The 15837-nt window shown below is 37.2% G+C and overlaps 1 protein-coding gene across 1 annotated transcript; it reads left to right on the forward strand.

Annotated features, from left to right (window-relative positions):
• The first annotated feature begins 5427 nt into the window (after positions 1–5427).
• LOC112025120 (lysine-specific demethylase ELF6) lies at positions 5428–15552 on the forward strand. The gene is given in 9 exon segments (XM_024057784.2): positions 5428–6229; positions 6232–6269; positions 6272–7184; positions 8605–8683; positions 8846–8913; positions 9572–9722; positions 10696–11276; positions 11793–11990; positions 12326–15552. Coding segments are annotated over 9 exon segments (4893 nt in total). The 5' UTR covers positions 5428–6033; the 3' UTR covers positions 14995–15552.
• The last annotated feature ends 285 nt before the right edge of the window (positions 15553–15837 follow it).

Raw genomic sequence — 15837 nt, forward strand, 5'->3', positions numbered from 1 at the left:
ATAATTTTGGGGATCAATCTTGTATTTCGATAGTTCATGAGAGGAAGTGTAAAATGAGGTATAGTTTAAATTAAAGGGTAAATTTTTCTCTTTCTCTCTTTTTTTTCCCCACTAAATAACTTATGAAAGCTCAAATTTGTGTGAAAACATAAGAGCCGTGTAGACCCCCAAATTAAAAATTAAGGCTCGATTGATTTTACTCTAACTTAAACTAAATGCAGAATAAAGTAAATGTGAGCAATCAAACAATATAGCTACTCTAAGCCATATTAATTAAATATTAACAATAAAATGAAAGCTAAAAGAGTAGGGAAGAAGAATGCACACACAAGATAACACATCGATGTGTTATCGAAGAGGAAACCGAAGAACTTGGCGAAAAACCTCTCCGCCGCCCTCCAAGCAGTAAATCAATCCACTAGAGAATAAGTTGGAGTACACAAATAACAAAAGACCATCCAAGCCTAGTCTATCCCATATACTTAAACCCTCCAAGCTCTTGCTACCAACTGACTTGAGGAAGCCTTGTCTTCTCTAACTCTCCGAATCACGCAATTCAACCCAATTGCATCCACCAAACAAATGGCTTCTTCCAATATTTTCCAACAGCACCAAAACCTCAGTTTACACTCAGAATGGGTGCAGTAAGTGTTTGGGCTATCAACCTCTCAAGGATTTCGATATGGAGAGGTAGGAGTTAAGGAAAATCACACAAGATTGTGTAGAGGATTGTGGGTATGACAATCTCTAACTCTCAAGGGTTATGGCTAGGGTTTTTTCTTTGAAAGCACTTCTCTCAATATGTGGGTAAGGATGGTATATATAATGTGAGTCAGGGACAGACCCAGGATTTTAAGCTGGGGGGGCCGAAGATAAGTAAAAAAAAAAATTCAAATACGCATCCATATAGTATTAATAGACTATCAACCAAAACAAATACTCAAAAATCATTGTTTCTTAATATATTAAGATACAATCATCTATTAACAAAAACAAAATACACGAAACACTATTGTTTCTTTATACAATCATCTATGAAAATGGAACTCAATGCTCTTTCAAATCTTCAAAATCATCTACAATTGAATCCAAACTAGATGTCGAAACTATATCATTTTCAATGTATAACATCAAAGAGTCCGTCAAAAAATCATTTTCAATTTTATTTCGAAGGTTAGTTTTGACAACTTCATAGCTGAAAATGCTCACTTTGTAGTAGTAGTAAAAACTGAAAAAGTAAGCACAAGTCTCACCATTCTATAAACAAGTTTGTAGTGTTCTGAATTTCCAGTTCTCACTAACCATTGAGACAACTCATATAAACTTTTCAATTTTTTGAACTCTAGTCTTGGACTACATTATGCTCAAAATGATAGAGCTCCTTCTCCAACACTTGTTTGTCATAATCTGTGAAATCTTGTGGATAGAAATTCTTTACCAACAAACAAAGATCACTACTTCTGAAAGATTTTAATGCCTCTCGAGGTTCTAAAGTTGAGCTAAGCCTAAGTAACTCCATTGCATCTTCATTAAACCAATAATTTAGTTCCTGTAGTTGAGAATCTATTATAGCATAAAAAATATTTACTCGATAATGATGCTCAATTGTAACGTTATCTTGTTGATTACGAGCTTGACCTCGTCTCGCAACATAACAAGCATTCATATCCAGGACATCAATGCAATGCTTCTCACAAAATGATATCACAGTGGTGAGTAAGCCATCCCATCCATCATCTCTAAATTTTTGGATAAGTGCTTTAGTAGATGAAACTAAATGCATGGCATTTAAAATGTCTTGAGATTGGCTTTACAAAGCTTGACAAAGTTTATTAATAATCTCCATAGTTTCCTTCTCAAGATGCAAGATGAAGACAAATTCAAATGAAGTTAAACCATCATAAGCTGACTCTGTTTTTGCCCAATGTTCTCCATCAATTGCATCGTCAATTATATTTTGTAAAACTTCAACAGTTGAGGTAAACATCCTTAATAAGCTAGAAATTGATCTAAAATGTGAACCTCAACGTGTTTCTACAAGTCGTTGTAAAGTGCCAATTTGATTAAGTCCACTTCCAGTCTCAAACTCTTCAAGATCAATCAAACGTGCTATTTTATTAGCACTGACAACTTTCAATTGCTCATTGCGCTTGCATGAAGCATTAACAATTTTGATGAGAAAAAGCAATGTAATAAAAAAAATGACTAATGGGAACAACTTGTTTTGATGCTTTTACTAATGCCAATTGTAAGTAATGTGCAAAACAATGGATGTAGTAAGCATATGGGCAATCATTCAAAATTAAAGCTTGTAATCCATTTCACATACCTCGCATATTGCTTGCTCCATCATATCCTTGCCCTCGAATATTTTGTATATCTAAGCAATGTTGAGATAACAAAGAATATACCCCCTTCTTTAGAGTTAAAGCCGCAATGTCAACAACATGAATAAGCCCAAAAAAATGTTCTTTCACAAAACCTTCTGCATCAACATATCTAAAAACCACAACCATTTGCTCTTTCATGGACTTATCACGAGCTTCATCTACCATTATGCAAAACTTTGGATCACCAATTTCTTCCCGAATGGCCTTCTTCACTTTGGCTGAGAAAACATGTAGAATTTCCTTTTGAATCATAGGTGATGTGTAGGTTGCATTTTTGGGAACTTTTTCTATTATTTCAACAACCTTCTCATTCCAAAAAGTCACAATACCCAATGATTCAAAAAAATTCTCACACTTTAATGAACTAAAACTTTCATCTCGATCTCTAAAAGCTATAACTTGAAAGACAAGATATCGGACAATAAAAACTAAGGCCTTCAGTTACAACCGATTATTTGCAATTTGTTCAGTAGTGAAATGATCAACTACCCTTTGTAAATGCTACCATTGGTTCATCAAATCCTTACACATTTGCTCGGCAACTCTATGAGCTGAGTTAGGATCTTTTCCTATATGACCATGAAAATAACAATCTTTACCCCCAACCTTTCTCCAATTTCTAAATCCACCAACAATAAATGTATTTTTTCCCACAACCCTATTTGAATTATGAAAGACAAAGCAAGATAAGCAATAAATTGCATCCGTCGTAGGAGAATATTCAAGCTATGTTGAATTATATCCAAACCAAGAAGCTTGAAAGCTATGATTGTGCTTTCCACTTTTTTTGAATGTCTTTAGAGGAGGTTGGTGCGGACCTTTTATAATGTAAGCCTATCAAATTTCATCACGTTGATTAACATGATATTCCCATATTTGCTTGCTTGTTCGGGGATCATAATCCAAAGAATCAAGGTCAATTCTTTGAAATTGTGTTTGAGAGATTGGAACATCAACATTTTCCAGAATTGGGAAATATATATTTTCTAGAATTGGAACATCCACATTTTCTAGAATTGGAATAGCAACATTAGATGTGGGCAATTCCACGTTGACTTCAGAAGAATTTAAAGTTGAACCTTTTCTTTTGAAAAAATCAAGCATTGTAGTTGATTTTTTTCATGATCTACAAATAAAATAAGAATCACCATTATTTTCTTAAATTTGTATGACAATTTTCTATATTATATGATTTGTTTTTTCCTTTTTGTCTTTGGTCTGCCTTTATTTATGTCTTTGTGTTGCCTCTATCTTTCTAACATTGACCCACTAACCCAATGAATCCCACTATTGACACTAAATACTTTTCTTTAACCTTACCTTTTTTTTCTGTCACTTGTCTGTTGCCCAACTCCACTTGTCCCTATTATGCCCAACTACCAGTCAACAAAGAAAAAATTAATCTCTACAACTACAAACTCTACTCTCTCTCTCTCTCTCTCTCTCTCTCTCTCTTATCTATATAATACAAGAGAGAGAGAGTCACAAACACAGAGTGACAGAGTCACAAAGCCAAAAAAAAAAAAAAACACCACAGGTAACACAGATTCAATTCACAATATTAATCAATCTTCACTCATCAGTAAAAACACAAACATGAAACACCACAAGTCCACAAGGCACAAGCACAGCTTCTGTGAATCTCAGATGCTCAGATTAGATCATAAACATTTTATATTTATTAGGTTTTGAAGGAAAAGATAAGAGTAAATACCTGTGAGCGGCAGCGGCAAGTGGGTCTCGAGCAATCAGCGATGGCGACAAGTGGGTCTCACGTGGGTCTCGCCGGCGTGGGTACTGGGTAGCAAGATCAAGATGGGTCTCGCTCTCGCAAGTGTCACGGCGACACAACGTGGGCATGGGCGATGGCGACGTCATAGGGTGGGTGAGTGGGTCTCTCTGAGTACTTTCTATCCCGCCTTTCAGGGCTCTCACTTTCCTTTCTTCTTTTTTCTTTTTCTTTTTTTCTTTTTTTTTTCCTTCGTTTTTTGCTTTCTCCATTTTTTTTTGGACTGTTGAGAGCGAGTTTTTTTTTTTTTTTTTTTTTTAAAAAAACTCTTATTAATAGTATATAAAATAAAGGTGAAGTTAATATAAAAAAAAATGAAAAATGGGGTTGAAAATGTGTTATTAGCCATTGAACTCTGGGGATATTTGGAGACTAGCATAGTGAGGGGATAAAATATAGTAAGTTAGCACGGTATGAAAGGTATTTGCAAACTAGCATCTCAAGTTCCATATAAAACTCGAGTTTTAAAAACTCGCTTCCTACTTGCCGAGTTGGACACGTTAATGCCACATAGATCTCGAGTCTTTTACACTCGATTTCAAAATACACAGAACAAAGAAATACAAACCCAGAAAAAGAAGAAAATACAGAAGAAAGAAGAAAGAAGGAAACCCAGCAAAAAGAAAGAAAGAAGAAGAAGACCCACAACACACACAAATCGAGTCTCCATCAAGCACATCCCAATCGTCATCTACGGTACAGTTCACGATCTCCATCATTGAGCAAACGATCTAAACAAATTACACACAACTCATAAAGATGTGAATGATTTGAAAGAAAAAGCTACGGAAGAGAGATGAAATTGAATGAAATTTGAGAGGTTACAGATAGTTTTGTTTAGGTCTTCTTCTTCTTCTTCTTCTTTTCTTCTTCTTCGTGGATCTCTTCCTCTTCTTGCAGGGTTAGTACGCACTGAAAGTCGAGTCTTAGAGACTTGAGTTCTACGTTGAATTTTTAGCCACATCATTGAGTCAAAAGTCTGGAACTGAGTTTTTAAAACTCAATTTGCTATTGAACTTGAGTTTTAAAAACTCGAGAGACTAGTTTTCTATTTTCTTTCACAACTTGTCAACTAACAATATCCTTCTAATAATAAAGTTAAATGGAAAAAAAAATTCATTGAACTCAAAAAAGAATTGAATACAATGAATAGTGCCACGTCAAGTTGGGAAGTGAGGAAATTAATGTGGACCCCCACAAGTATCTCTGATCTATATATCTGCAAAAAAATGAAAATTCTTTTGATCATCACTGGACAACGTACTCCTGTTACACACCATAGACATCCCTATCCATACAGCGAGGCCGCTTGGCGCTACATGCTAACGTACACCCGATGGTATATAAAACACATCCAAACCCCATTCGCCTCAAACCTTAGCCAAAACGAAACCACCGACCCGTGCACTATGCCGCCCGGCGTAACCTAGCCTGATCGCACAGAGCACGCTATCTTGCGCCGGCTAAGAATTGTCACTCAAAACCTAGACAAACAAAAACCTCTCCTCTCTCTCTCTTCTCTCTCTCCCCTCTTGTGTGGTGCTTTTAGAAGGTCAATCATACACTATTCCTTCGCTGTTTCAGGTTCTATTGCTAAATTGCGCTTTGCATTTTTTGCTGTTTGATAATAAATTTCCATGCTTTAATGTGGGTTCATCTTTCAATCACAACAAAACCCATGTACAATTTTCACCATTAATGTTCCAATCTAGGGTTTTTCTTTTTTTCTTTTTCAATAATGATTTGTTTATTGTGTATGATTGAGTACCACCCTTGTTAATGTGGTGTACTGTAATTGTATACTATTGACTTCCATTTCATGTGTTGGTATTGAGAAAAAATCTTGGTTGTGTAATGGGTAATGTTGAAATACCCAATTGGCTAAAAGGGTTGCCATTGGCACCTGAGTTTAGACCAACTGACACTGAATTTGCTGACCCAATTGCCTATATATCGAAAATTGAGAAGCAAGCTAGTGCCTTTGGTATTTGTAAGATTATCCCACCATTGCCCAAGCCTTCTAAGAAATATGTGTTTTGTAACTTGAATAAGTCCTTTCAAAGTCGCCGGAATTGGGTTCTGATGTGAATTGTCCGGGCGTTTGTTCTTCGTCGAAAACGGGTTCTGGGATGGGGGTAATGACGGGGAGGCGCGGGCTGTGTTTACTACCAGGCACCAAGAATTGGGGCAGAGTGTGAAGAGAACAAAAGGGGCGGCGCAGAGTCCGCAATTGGGTGTTCATAAGCAAGTATGGCAAAGTGGGGAGATATATTCATTGGAACAGTTTGAGTCTAAGTCTAAGGTTTTTTCACGGAGCATATTGGGAATGGTTAAGGAGGTATCGCCATTGGTTGTAGAAGCAATGTTTTGGAAGGCAACTTCTGAGAAGCCAATCTATGTGGAGTATGCAAATGATATTCCTGGGTCTGGGTTTGGAGAACCGGAGGGTCAGTCTCGGTATTTTCATAGGAGGAGGAGGAAGAGGAATTTTTACCAAAGGAGTAAAGAGAACTCTGACTGCAAGAATAATGAGATAGATAGTGTAACGGATTCACTTAATGATGAGATTAAAGATTCTTCTGCCAAAAATGAACCTGATATTTCTTTGGAGACACCAAAGCCACCTACTACTTCATCAACATTGTTATCAGATGACACTTCACGATGCTCTAGGCGAAAGAGCTCAAGTGCTATTAATGAGATGGAAGGTACTGCGGGTTGGAAGCTGTCAAATAGTCCATGGAACTTACAAATAATTGCACGTTCACCCGGCTCACTTACACGTTTCATGCCGGATGATATTCCAGGTGTTACTTCTCCTATGGTCTACATTGGTATGCTTTTCAGCTGGTTTGCTTGGCACGTTGAAGATCATGAGCTTCATAGCATGAATTTTCTCCATACTGGCTCTGCAAAAACTTGGTATGCAGTCCCTGGAGATTATGCATTTGCTTTTGAGGAAGTCATTCGCTCTGAGGCTTACGGTGTCAACATTGATCATTTAGGTATGTAATATTTTTAGATGATTATTTAGGAAAATGTTTTGAGAGTTTACTAATTTGACAAACTCTAGCATTTTTTTGCCGAACTCTAGTATATTTTTGCCAAATTTTCTTGGAATGTTAATTTGGGGTTTTTTATGTTCACAAAGCAAAAAAATTTAATAATGAAGGCTATATTTCTGTATTATTTATAGATGGAGAGGAGTGCTCTGTTTAAACAGTAACAGGGGCTCACAATGTTTTTGCTAGCATTTACCCCATCTTGCATGGCCACTTGTCAATAGATATACCTGAATTGTGCATATCTATGACTCAACATTGTTTCCATGTGATATGACAGTGAGCACAAGTGACTGACTTGGTTGGACCATGTAGACTTTCAAATGATGAGCCACTAAATAAGCTTTTTTTTTTTTTTTTTGCTATTAAGATTTTGAAGCATTTGTAGCTCTTGTTTTACCTTTTGAATGTAATTCTTCTTTTTTCCTAATTATATTTCATTTAGCCAGCATGTTTATCTTTTCGCTGAATATATCATCTCTATCCTGTCATCAATTGATGTTTCACTTGATGAATGACTTACAATTCCATTTTTTTTTTCAATTGGTAATTCACACACGCAGTCAGTGATTATCCATTTGAACAGTAAAGATATGAGTGTTTGGTTAGGTTCAGGGTAGGGGTTGTGAACCGTTGAGTCTTAATAACCCTTAAACTACTCCAAACGAGTATACTTTTATCTGTGGGTTAGGAGTTGTTAATTCTCAAATTGAATTGGAATTGTGTCATAAGGCAAGCAATTAAGGAGAAGCCATCCACGGGGTTCAAACTAAGGACCTTTGCATTTCAAACGCAATGCTCTAACCTGTAAGCTAAGCGGTCTCACAAAGAAGGAACTGCACATGTTTAAGAATTTAGTAAGCTATTGAGATCTTGGCTATTAATTATTCATTCTTAGTTATTCATAATTGATATGAATATAGAATGGTTTCAAAAATAAATAATTAAATGAATAATATAGAATAGAATTTCAAATATATACCCAAAGAAGTACTTTAAATTTGCGGAATCTAAATTCAATTAGGTTGTTCTAAATTGGACCTGCCACATGTAGGAGGGTGATTTTTTAAATAATTTAAGATGGTGAAGCTTTAATAAAAAATTGGTCCCACAAATAATTTTGATTTTTTGGCAATTTCGCAAAGTATTTAATTTGCAGTTCTGTCCTGACGCAGCTGGAATTTACTGACCCCAAATTTGCCAAATTTTCATTGATTTTTTTTTAAATAGAGGCACAGTTCTTAGTCTGGCCATTTTATTTTACTTTCTTTAATGTAGACAGTTCATTTCAATCTGAAATTAGTTTGATTTTATCACTTCTATAGCATTTTTGTAACTCAGGTCCAGTTTCTCTTATCTCCAGCTGCACTCACATTATTGGGCGAGAAGACAACTCTTCTATCACCTGAGGTAGTTGTTGCGTCGGGCATTCCATGTTGTAGGTGGGTTGCTTTCTTTCTAATTAGCATTCTAAAATTTATGTGAGGGTTATACTTTTCTGTAATTGAAAATGTTTTAGGTTTGACTTATGATACTGAGTTGCTGTTTCTGTTCTTTTTTTTTTTTTGGAGCTGTACTCATGAATGTTCTTATTTTTCCTGTAGGTTAGTACAGAATCCTGGTGAATTTGTCGTGACTTTTCCAAGGGCCTACCATGTAGGATTCAGCCATGGTAATTGCTTTATAGTTTTCATATTTTCAATATTTTTCTGAAAATATGATTCTTTAACTTATAAACTCCTGCCCCGAACATACTGATCTTACTGTATTAAGACATCCCACCTGGTGTATGGAACTTGGAGAAACACATGTTAATCTAAGACAACCTAGAAGATGGAAGTTCTGTAAAAATTTGGAGTGGAAGTTGGTTTACAAAATATGAATAAATTTCCATTTATTTTGTTTCTAGTAAAAGCAAAGGATTCAAATTTTTTGTGAGCAGGACTATTTTGGCTTGCAAATGAGCTGAAAATGTGTAGTTGGACTTAAAGTGCTCAAAAGAATTAATTGGACACCTTACAACTCTTCTGCCAAGTCACTTTGCAAGCACCTTTTTCTGCAAGGCCATTGCTAATCCATTTCTGTCGTAGCTAATATATATTGTTTTATCTTCCCTTTCAACATTGGCGTTTCTGATTGATGTCTGTAACAGTAATTTGTATGTTTATTCTGCTCTTAGAATATCAATGTCTCAGTGACTAGAGTTAACTAGAGAGCCTGATTATATTAGGCATGTTGCTATTACAAGAAGTTTCCTTGAATTTTTCTTTCAGAGTGTATTCATTTTTATCCTTTTAATGGATTATTATAGCCTTCCTTTTGTAAATTAGGTTTCAATTGTGGGGAAGCTGCTAACTTTGGAACCCCACAATGGCTCACAGTAGCCAAGGAAGCTGCAGTGCGCAGAGCTGCAATGAATTATCTTCCCATGCTCTCTCATCAGCAGCTGCTATACCTGCTGACCATGTCTTTTGTCTCAAGGTTAGCTCACTATAGTTCCTTCAAATATTCTGTTGATCCTAAGTTGTTGAGCAAAATTAGTGACTGAAATATCCTGTCCACATTGCTTCTTAGACTGCTCTCTGAAGATCTATACAAGATATTTCTCTTGAATGTTTATTGATTGTAGTATTCTTGCCTAATTCCTCTACAAGATTAGATTTTCCAAATATTTGATGTTCAATGGCCAGACTCAGGTATCCGTGACCAACAAAGTTTCCAGCCATTCATCTTGGTGGTTCACAACTTCTGAAACATGTTTACAGATGTTAATTTGATTTTTTCCAGGAATATGTAAATTTATGTATTTGTAAAATAGTTTATGAATGTACTTTTGATTCTGTAAGAGTTGCAATTTTCGAGGGGGATTTCTTTTTATTATTTCATTAGGTTTATTTCAAAATATGCTTTAATTCTGAATATGGGCTGGAAACTTTATAATTAGACTGGTCCTAATGAAATGAGTTGGGCCTTAATGCACATCTTGTGAAAACTGATAATTGAGCATTATTGTTTTACTTTCATTTTTCATATAATAAATTCTTTGAAGGGAATGTGTAATTGTTTTGGAAAGTGGAATTAGCTGAAATAAGTAATAACTGTTAATTTTTCCTTTTTATCCTTAAAAGAAAATGCTCTTCCTTTTATTTAATGCATTAGAGAGTCTCTGCGGGGGCAGTTGAAACCACAAGAGTTTCTCTGTGGAGATGGTGCTGTTATAATTAACATATCAGTTGTTGCTTAGGGCCATAGACGAGTAACAAGGGCTCAGTAGGCAGATTTCTACTGTACACTTCGCATTTGAAATTGATACTTTGGTTGCATTTACCCTTACTTTGTGCGATGCTGCTTTTACATCATATGTTTTTGCTTATTGTGTCCATGTAAATATCATGTGGATACCATATCTTTAGTTGTTTCTTATGTTTGATTTGCTGGACTGTTTTGATGCCAGAGTGCCAAGATCCTTACTACCAGGTGTGCGCAGTTCTCGTCTGAGAGATCGTCAAAAGGAAGAAAGAGAATTGTTAGTAAAGAAGGCTTTTATAGAAGATATTCTAAAAGAAAACATTAAGCTATCTAATCTTCTTGGAAAAGTATCAACTTGCCATGCTGTTTTATGGAATGCTGATTTACTTCCATATCCAAGTAGAGATTCTCAATTGCCCAGCATAGTTGCTACTGATTCTACCTCACCAAGAGAAAATGCTTCCCATATTCATACTGAAAACAACAATAATATTCAGAATGATCTGATTCATGAGATGAACTTGTATATAGAGACTCTCAATGATTTGTCTCTGGATGGTGACGATTTATCATGTGACTTTCAAGTTGATTCGGGTACATTGGCATGTGTGGCTTGTGGAATACTTGGTTTTCCATTTATGTCTGTGGTACAACCATCTGAAGAAGCATCCCTGAAACTTCAGCCCATGGATCATCGTTTGGTTCAAGGAGGCCCCAGAGTCTCAGGACCTGAGAATGCTTGTTCCTCTCCAGATTGTGATGGGTTTATTAAGAGCAATATTCCAGGTATTTGGTCTACATACTTTCTTGCCTGGTAATTTGCTCACTTCTTTAATCTTATTCTGTCAAAAGTAAGTTGTCATTGAACTTTTCTGGATTATATGTTAAAGCCGTACTTCATTCTGTAACCATGTTGTGGCCTATCATATTGTTAGATTGGTTTGTCATTGATTCTAGCATCTACATGTACGCATTTACCACTTCTACTAGTATTTCTGGCATGACCCTGAATCAGCTAAATGTGTTGTACATAAAACTGTGTTAAAAAGAATTGTAGAAGAATGCATAGAACTAGTCTTAAGTCTCCACATTATATAAGTTAGGCTCCCATCTTATGGAGATGTATTAGCAGACCAAACAACCATGGGGAAGAATGACATTTTTAAATGTATCTTCAACTGGTGCCAGTAGCTTCTCATCAAAGCAAACGAAAACATGAAATTGAATAGGATTAATCCTTTTGACCACTAAACTCGGCCTCTACAAGTGCTGTACTGAGTTAATTAATGCTTTGTTCTGCAGAGAATCTCCCTCCTGTTCCTGATGTTTCTCTACCACCAAAGGATCTGAAAATGTCACTATTAACCAAATTTGACACGCAATGGAACACCTCTAGTAAATTTCTGAGGCCACGGATTTTCTGCCTGGAGCATGCCATTGAGATTGTGGAACTCTTGCAGTCAAAAGGTGGAGTAAACATGCTTATGATTTGCCATTCAGGTAAGATAGGCTTTAACTATGTCAATGATTTATGCTGCAAAATACAGTTGTATACCCACCCCTAATTTTAAAGTTAATCACCTTCTCCCTTTTTTATTTTATGATATTTGATTTTTTTTTTTTTTACCTCTCTCAAGGATAAACCTGGTTTCTGAATGATGTTGAAATTAATTAATATCTAAATGAGACACATTCAGCTATTGTTTAATACCCACTTTCTGTTTACTATTAGTCTGTGACACATCTTTTTATTTGTCAACCAACCATTATGAGCATACATGTGCACCATCCAGATTTCAACAATAATTATTCTTCAATTTTCTTAATTTATGTAGACTATCAGAAAATGAAGGCACATGCTGTGGCCGTTTCTGAGGAAATTGGTAAACCTTTTGATTATAATGAGGTTCCATTAGATACTGCATCCCAAGAAGATCTGAACTTGATAGATCTTGCAATTGATGATGAAGAACATGATGAATGCGGAGAAGACTGGACATCAAAACTGGGTATCAATTTACGGTATTGTGCCAAGGTCAGAAAGAACTCTCCATCTATGCAAGTACAGCATGCACTGACATTGGGTGGATTGTTCTCTGAAAAAAGTGCCACTTCAGAATGCTTGACCGTCAAATGGCAGTCTAGAAGATCACGCTCAAGAAAGTCAAACCATTCTTCCCATGGTAAAGTGTGCGACACAGCTCAATCAAAGAAGGATGAAGTGTTGGGGGGAAGGTCAAATGGCATCATTGTCAACAATGAAAAAAAACTAATTCAATATTCAAGAAGGAATCCTAAGTTAAAACTGGGTGGTTCCACAGATGCAAGTACAGTTGATGGATGCCCTGGAAAGAATCTGTCAAAAGATGTTTCAGCTGCTACTTATGGAGACCGCGATAAGCAAAGTGGGAAGGCTACTGAAAATGACCTTTCTAACAAAGGAAATTCCAAAAGTGATGCAGTATTTGTTTTCTCTAATGCTTCCGGAGTGTCTGAAATGCAGCATGAATCCTCAGGGTTTGCAGCTACCAGTGGTGGGAGCTTGAATTCTGCTCCATCAAGAATTGAAGATTCCCCTGCCTCTGATACACTAGTGGTTGTTGAGACACAGAGTGAGAATCACACTCTGGATGATTTTGACATTGATGGCAAAGCTTGTAATGTAGCAACATGGGATGGTTCTGAGATGCAACCCAAGATCAAGAGCACTGATGAAACCAAGGAGGAGGACAAGACAACTTATGCCAAAAAATGTGGTAGTCCACTTATCATTGCAACTGATGAGAGGTCTGGAATGCAGGCAGAGAATCAAAGCAAGGAAAAAATCAGCATCACAAATGAGTCTTTTCATCTGGTTTCTGAAGGGCAGTGCAATGTTTCAACTGAAGGGGATGTTTTGATGAATGAGGTTTCTGATCTTTCTAAACCTCCAACTCCCCATATTGCTGATCCTGTTGTGAGAAACTTTGAGGCACAGATGGAAAATGTTGTTCTGGAGGAATCTTGCATCAACAGTAAGGTTCTCGTGTGTGCAACTTTAGACAATGAAGTGCAGCAAAAGATCCATACCACCAGCAGAATTGAATATGATGGACCTCTTTCAAGTAATGTTGCACCAATCAACCAGCTTACTCTTGCCTCAACAGAAGGTGTTTCTTGTAATATTGCAGTGACAAACCAGCCTACTCTTGCCTCAATGCAAGAAAGTTGTGAAGGTCCCACAGAGATTCGTGCTGCAGAAGACATTAGTATTGCCATGTCTTCAGATGCAGTGGAGCAAGAACTTGAGTCTGAAAATGGAAGTACCGAGGATGAACCAGTTTCAAGTTATGTTATACCAACAAATGAGCCTACTGCATCAAGAGAGATCCATTCCCCAGACAGAAATAACGAGGAACTTGTCTCAAGTTCTGTTTCACCAATGGAAGTTAGTCAGCCTTGTGTATCACTGGAACAATGTCCTGAAGTTCCAAGAGGGTGCTCTGCTGAAGAAGACTTGCATGATGGTGTGACTTTAGACACTGAGGTGCAACAAGATATCCAGACTTCAGATGGAACAGATGAGGGGATGCCCGTCCCTAGTTTCATTACGCAAGTGGAAAAAGAGCCTGTAACTATCTCAGGGGGGGAATGTTACAAAGTTCCAAGAGGGATCAATGCTGAGGAAAATTTGAGTGGTGGAGTGGCTTTAGATAATGAAGTGGAGCAAAAGAAAGAGTTGACAAATGAAAATGATGAGGAGTTTTCTGAGTATGATACACTTATAAATCCGCCTAGTCCTGCCCCAATCCAGAAACGTTCCAGAATCCGAAGAGACACCCATGTTGAAAACCTGCTTCACAAAGAAGTTTGTTCATCTCAGGATGATAGAGAGCTTGAAAGCATTGAGTCCACTCTTTTAGAACCCAGATCAAGCACAGATAAAAGAAGAAAAAGAAAAAGAGAAGCAGACCATTTGACGGAAAACAAGTTCGGTTGCAGTGACTTTATCAGGAGTCCATGTGAAGGGTTGAGGCCAAGGGCTGGGAAGGATGCAACCAGTAGATGTGGAATTGACACCAGTAAAATAGTTGAGGAGAAGTTGGTGCGAAAGAAGGTGAGCAAAGCTTCAGATGTTCCTCTTCCTCCTAAGAATAAAAACTCAATGGGGTCTCACAAGTGTGACCTTGAAGGCTGCCGCATGAGTTTCAAAACAAAGGCAGAGCTTCTCTTGCACAAACGCAACCGGTGCCCACATGAAGGGTGTGGGAAGAGGTTCAGCAACCACAAGTATGCAATGCTTCACAAACGTGTTCATGACGATGACAGGCCCCTCAAGTGCCCATGGAAAGGTTGCACCATGTCGTTCAAGTGGGCATGGGCTAGGACTGAGCATATACGTGTGCACACTGGTGAGCGCCCATACAAGTGCAAGGTTGAGGGATGTGGCCTTTCTTTCAGGTTCGTATCAGATTACAGCAGGCACAGACGGAAAACAGGGCACTATGTGAACTCACCTGCCTGAAGATATGTCCTCTTTGTTCAAGCTGGTTTTGTAATATATAGTATGGGTATAATCAAGTGGGGTTTCTGAGGCTACATGTAGTTTACATTGTTCTGGTTAGGTGTAGTGTTAGGCACATAGATTGATCATTTTGTAGGCGGGCATTCTCCAATCATTTGTATGCATTGATAGTTGAGAAGTCTTAAGGGTCTTGTTCTCTCTGGATTCTTCGTTTAGGATCCAGCAGCATCATCAGCAGGAGAGGAAGCTCTCCCCAAAAAAAACATAAACAAAAGGGAAATGCTACATGTTGGGTGGCCAAATCCTGGCTGGCCAAAATTGTCAGACCTACTAATTTGGTTATCTAAGAAGATGATTCTCATTTTTTTGTACTAGTGAGGATAGATACTATGTTCTTTGTTGTCCCTTGGTAAATGGATGAAGAAGATGAATCGTGGGACTACATTACCACTCTTTGTTTTGAGGGGTAAAGATCAAACAACGCTAGAGTTAGAGTCTGTTCAAGATTGACAATGTGCCAAATGTAGATATGAAATGAATATTGACGCCTTTCTTTTACTTTCTTCTCTTTTGTATTTTTCTTTCTTCTTGGAGGAGACAGATGAGATGGGTACCATTGATCAGGCTAGAAAAGTCCATTGCTATGCTTTTGTGGGTCTCTTCGCTTGTCTAGAGGTGGATTTGGATAATGTGCTGTGGGTTTGGATTGCCCTTTTTTTTTTTCTTTTTTTTTCATTGTAGTTTATGCTCAAGTGGGTCTGAATTATCCAAGATAGACAAATCATTTTTGCCTTTGTTGTGTCAAGTATGAAATTTCCACGTACCACACGAAAATTCTTAGTC

The sequence above is a fragment of the Quercus suber genome, unplaced genomic scaffold, assembly GCF_002906115.3.
Source record: "Quercus suber isolate HL8 unplaced genomic scaffold, Cork oak 2.0 scaffold_129, whole genome shotgun sequence".
Classification (NCBI taxonomy): Eukaryota; Viridiplantae; Streptophyta; class Magnoliopsida; order Fagales; family Fagaceae; genus Quercus; species Quercus suber.